At 36.2% G+C, this 5,825-nt stretch overlaps 1 protein-coding gene across 1 annotated transcript; it reads right to left on the bottom strand.

Moving 5' to 3' along the window:
• Positions 1 to 734: 734 nt before the first annotated feature.
• Positions 735 to 3,509, bottom strand: LOC124841331 (uncharacterized). Its single transcript, XM_088112623.1, has 9 exons — positions 3,297 to 3,509; positions 2,672 to 2,685; positions 2,025 to 2,594; positions 1,870 to 1,951; positions 1,494 to 1,616; positions 1,287 to 1,415; positions 1,091 to 1,194; positions 909 to 999; positions 735 to 836 (listed from the first exon to the last, which is right to left on the bottom strand). Exons 1-9 carry the CDS (start codon positions 3,507 to 3,509, stop codon positions 735 to 737), a joined length of 1,428 nt encoding a protein of 475 aa, XP_087968749.1.
• Positions 3,510 to 5,825: the final 2,316 nt, after the last annotated feature.

Below are 5,825 nucleotides of genomic sequence, written 5' to 3'. Positions count from 1 at the left end.
AAACACCAACATCTTCCTAAGACAAGTGCAAATGTGAGTCAAACTCACTGGTTTTGACAATGGTCACCCCTGTTCCCTTGACTGACTACTTCAGTTGAACTTTTTGTACAGAATATGGATTTCTATCGGGTAATCGTTTACGAAGACACTGTAAACGATTACCATAGGGTTTTTTGAACACTCTCATTCATCCCTTGCACAACTTGGTCCCCCCACTCATAAGGGGTCACTCCCCACACCTTGGGGTCACATCACATCACCCACCACCATCTGCCAACATTCAAACACCAACATCTTCCAAACACAAGTGCAAATATGAATGAAACATACTGGTTTTGACAATGGTCACCCCTGTTACCCTGACTGACTACTTCAGTTGAACTTTCTGTACAAAACACACCTTATTGTCGCGTAATCGTTTACTAACCCATTGTAAACGATTACCATTTAGTATTTTCACCAGCTCAACTCAGAACTTTATGAACTCCCTCGCAGTAATTACCCTTAATTTAACTTACCAAACCCTCCCCTACTTTTGAAATACTTATTATAATGGTGCGTTAATTTTTCAATAAAAGATTTATTCATTATAACAAACACAACGTCAAAACAATTAAATTGAAAATCCAACCAATAATCTTATTACAAAAACAAAGTCTACATTGTCAACTAACATTATGTACATATATAAATATGCTGTGTTACAAGTCAAATTTGTTCATGTGTAAGCAATCCTAAACAATGCCATATAGCTCTAGGGCTTCCATTCGTCTTATGTTCTCGTTGTCCAGGATCCATTCACATACATATTTCTTTCTAATCCCAAGCAGCTCCTCCTAAAACCAACATTTTCCCCATTAGAAACCAACACATAAAATAATTTTAACAAACACACAGTTGCTACTTACAATTGTATATTGAGGCATGCTTTTTCCGTTGTATTTGTCGTCTCCATCCCAAATTTCCATTGCTTTCAACATTATGACTCCACAGTCATGTCTGAAATAATATACCCACCACATAAAATTACTTTTGACCGTATATTCATCACAACACAATATAATCTAGCAGTACAATTCAAAAAACTTACAAGTTTGGTTGGGATGGGATATTTGCTTGTTTAACAGTCAAAGGACCAATACTACCTTCCGGTCTATTCATCAAGATGCAAAAAAACCGTGCCATATTTTCAGCCTACCAGTTAACAAATACAAAAAAATTGTTAAACAATACAGGGTTATCTGACAATCACAAGGTCATCAACAATGAAAGATGTGGAATCTTACAACAGCTGTGTCTATCCTTTTCCGGTCTCTGATCCCCTTACCCAATGAGTCAATCACAAATATCTCTAATGAACTCAATTTCACTGAATAACACCACCAATGATCATCATGGACAAATGGCATAAACAACTACAAACAATAAAAACAATATCAGTAACACATTTACAACCAAAACTGGACAAATATTGCAAATTAAAGGTTACTCACAAAGTCAGCTGTGGCAATGTCTCCAAGTCCAAACTGATCGCAATGTAGATAACTGTTATAGTTATGAAGCGTCCAAACATGACGATTCTGTGGACGTTTCCTATAATTAGTAAGAATATGGTGTTGTGGACAATTTCAAAATCATCAATCAAAAATCAATCAAAATTCATTTATTCAATGAAATATATGATACAATATCAAAGTTTACTTATCGAGTATAACGGACTAAAATGAATCCTCTTAACAACACCGCACAACCTTTTCTCAAAGTACATAAACATCGTACAAGCAAATAACACCACCTACGCAATAAAAAATTTTCACATTACTAACATAAACTACAACATGAAACACAAACAAATGTCACAATACTAACCATGTTATCAACGTATTTTATCGGGGCCAAAGTGTAAAATGAAGTGGTGCTCAAGGTTTGCCCAATTATTTCGCATACAACCCTAAACATATAAATATTAGTCAATCACAAACAATAGAGATTCGTCAACCACAACTACAATTCACAGCATATACCTGTATACAATGATCTCTCTGACGCTGACTGCTCTGTACAATTGGTCTACATCAACAGTTGTGCTTGGATCACCAACAAAACTGCGCAATGGGGGGATAACCAATGGTACGACCTCCCGTTCTTCTTCATCACCATCATCATCAATTTCAATACAAACAATGTTATCATCAGTTCTTGAAACTATCTCATCTTCATCAGTTCTTACTTCAGTATATGCACCTAGGGGGTCATCAACTGCATTACCATCACCTTGTTGTTCAAATCCACAATCACGACCAACTTCAGCCTCTTCGTCACCTCCAACTTCAGGCTCTTCGTCACCTCCAAGTTCAGGTGCTTCATCAACTCCACCACCAACTTCTTCATCAGTGCCACATACATCTTCTTCAGTAAAGATTGGAGTTTGACAAATTTCAAATAACTCCCTAGTAAGAACTCCAATCTTGGCATTCAATGCTCTGAGATCTTCATTGTTTTTCCTCAATCTCTCCTCGGCACCTACTTCCCATGTCCCGTCATCAGAGCTTTCGTCATCATCTTTCTCAACCTTGGATCCTTCACCAAGGATCCTTCACTCATCCCTCCTTCATCCATGTGGAAAGCTGCACGGATTTCCGGGCGATGATGATCTTCCTTTCTTACATACCACTCCAGATTTAACTGCATCACACAACAAATTTTGACAAATAAGACAATCCATTTTTACATCAAAAATAACGAATATCAAATCGGTCCTAAATATATGTTCAATTTTTTCGGTCCTTGATTTATACGTGAACCATCGCATTATGCGCGGGAAAAACCTGTGTGAAGCATGACCATGCAAAGAAAGTCTTTCAACCGCCCAAGCCTACAATATCATAATATTATTTCATCAAACCTAATTGACAATGTTCTGCAGTACATCAAAATAATAAACTATAAATCATGTTACCTGCAACACTGCCACATTGCCACTAAGAGTGAGTGATTGCGCGATACCTCCTCTCATAATTTTCTTCTTACATTTATTTAAATTCTCTACAATATGTTTATGTACACCGGTGCACCAATTGTATAGACACAAACTGTCTAAGTTATCTAACACTGCAAAAGGCATGTTACAAACATGCCTTGATTTCCTAGGAAAATAAAAAACAACCAAACAAACTAATATATATATATAACCTACATACTACATCAACATCAATGTTATTATCATGCACAATGACATTAAACATGTCCGTTAACTCCTACAAACTGATAGTTTTTTATTTGAACATTTCACCAACCAATCCAATAACTACTTCATCAAACGAAATCTCTAAACCACCTATTTCTAAACCTATGCTCATGAACACATCAATAACTGAAAAGGGCACCAACTGTTGACTTACTCTAAAACTATTATCATGCCTGGTCCACCTACAAACCATAACCTTCAATAATTTCAAATTCTCCTCCACAGGGCTATGAATATTCAAACACCACATAAATTGAGTCATCCTAATCCGCTCCACATGACACTTTCATAGTAAACGATTCATTTCAATAATGATCGATGAGTCCATCGAGATAAGAAGCCGCCACTACACAAAAATGATGATAACTTTATTAATAACTACAATTGATACGATAATCAAATAATCTATAAACAGAAAATTATAATTTTTCTTACACTTGGTTTTTTCCCTTCCATTGAAACCGCCCTAACAAGATAACATTCCACACTCGTTATATCATTAAGGTTAATGAAACACCAAAAAGACAATGTTAAAGACAATGTCAGGGCTCGGCCATTTTTACTTACACCAACAAAGACGGATAACAATGCTCAACGACCTCCTCCAGCAGACGAGAAATCCACAACAAAATAACCAGACAGAAAACCACACCCGCCTTCCAAATGCGAAAACACAACAACACGACCAACAACACTAGGGTTTCAAAGATAACATACAGGATACAACGCGACAGAAGATGGAAGGGTCAAGATGGAGGAGAGAGCTACAGAGAAGATGGAAGGGTTGAAAAACCTACGCACGTATTACCCAAAATAAACCGCCAAACCCATTTCTTAAAATTTTGAAATCAGATATTCCAAAAATACCCCTCGGCCTGATAACCTCTTCCTTATTTCTTTTCACTTTAATTACCCAATGCAAAGACGCCACGTGGCGTTGTGAAATTGTTGTCAAAAAATCGTTGTCGACATACCATTTTCCTTCCAAAAATTCTCTTTCCACGTGCACTGACAAAACACACTCCTCTCTTTCACCTTCATTAATTGCGGGCCCCACTCCTTCAACCAATAGAAAACAAATGCCCAAAAGCCTTTATATTATCTGAAAAAAGGATTCCAACTCAGGTTCCAAGGCACGCACAAGCTCAAACCCGGTTTAACCACTAGGACAACCTTAAATCGTTAAATTAATAACACAATTAATTATACTTAAACCTTACCTATACAGATTTCAAAAATTAAAATAAAAATAATTATTAAATTATTTTTATACAACTCTTAAATACTTTTACCATCCAATACCATACCATAATTAAACATTGATTATTAAAAATATATATAAAATAAAAATAAAAAAATATTTTTATTTTATCCGATTCTTACAATTAACAAAACTTTTTCTACTGTTATACGAAATGATTGGCAAAACAATTACAAACTCATCAAGATCTGTGGTGCCAAATCTTAGAACTAAACAATGTGAAAAACTCATCAGTATACTCTAATATGATCAATATTCATCAGTGCAAGTGAATGTAAGTTCTCAGGTTGGTCATTCACCTAATGAGAAATCCAAGACAAGTAAAGCTTTCATTTTGTTTTTCACTTAATGTTTGTGACATGGACTCTTGGATCATTGATTCGTGGTCTATGATCAATCAATATCTGTGCATCCTTATATTGTTTCAACTTATGCTTTGAAAATTAAACTGATGTGTAAATTTTGCATTGCTAAACATGCTCGTACTGTATGGGTTTCCAAAGTCCATCGTATCCACTAGTGCAAAATTGGGCTTTGACATCACCCCGTAGACGTCGAACCACAAAATAATCAACGTAAATTTGTGACCGGTGGCATTTTCGTAAATAAGTACGCATATAAACGTCTTAATGCTTGAAAGGTAGGTGAAAAGTCATTTCTTTCCGCCTTAGAGACGTCTGATCCCGTCACCCTGACATCTATATTCAATTATAGACGTCGATGCCCCTCCTAAAGAACGTGTATATGTCTGACAGGTAGATGAAAAGTTATTTTTTTCTGTCGTACAAACGTCGGATCACGCCATCGAACGTCTAAATGGCCTGATGAAAAGTTGTTTTGGACGACATATTAGTGAGGGCCCCGACGTCTATGTCAGAATAGACGTCGGTTCACCTGGGGAACCGACGTCTAGTTTGTTGTTAAATAATACATCAAACCCGTTGTTACGAGCACTTCATCGTCTTCCTTCTCGCATTTTCTCTCTGCGGCATTGCTTTTCTAGGTGTGTTTTTGTCTCTTTTGAACCGTTCAAACGTACTTTTTTTTTTATTATATTAGTCTTTTGTTGATTATCTTTCATTTGAACCGATTAAAATGAGTTTTTGTTATGTTTTGGTGCAGTTTTTCTCGTGTCTTTGGGTAGCTGATGGACAAATTTATGAACACCAAAATATGATGTCACAAACTTGTTTTTCAATCGGCAAGTATGACCGAATCGTTCAAGTAATAAACTTGGTAAGACCAAGTATCGTTCTTCCCAAAGGACTCAAGGCCTAGTTTAGATATGTGGTTTCTTGATTAGCTAAGACTTAAAGA

The sequence above is a fragment of the Vigna umbellata genome, chromosome 4 (assembly GCF_029865625.1).
Source record: "Vigna umbellata cultivar VRB3 chromosome 4, Vumbellata_1.0, whole genome shotgun sequence".
NCBI lineage: Eukaryota > Viridiplantae > Streptophyta > Magnoliopsida > Fabales > Fabaceae > Vigna > Vigna umbellata.
Note: the sequence above shows the minus strand (reverse complement) of the source record. Positions and strands in the feature narration are given on the sequence as shown.

Excerpts from the sequence above, each read along its gene's own strand:
- LOC124841331 (XM_088112623.1), bottom strand. The coding sequence starts at position 3,509 with ATGACTCAATTTATGTGGTGTTTGAATATTCATAGCCCTGTGGAGGAG. Across the intron at positions 1,952-2,024 it reads AGAGAGATCATTGTATACAG|GGTTGTATGCGAAATAATTG; the intron begins GTATATGCTGTG and ends TTATATGTTTAG. Across the intron at positions 1,195-1,286 it reads AAAGGATAGACACAGCTGTT|GCTGAAAATATGGCACGGTT; the intron begins GTAAGATTCCAC and ends GTTAACTGGTAG.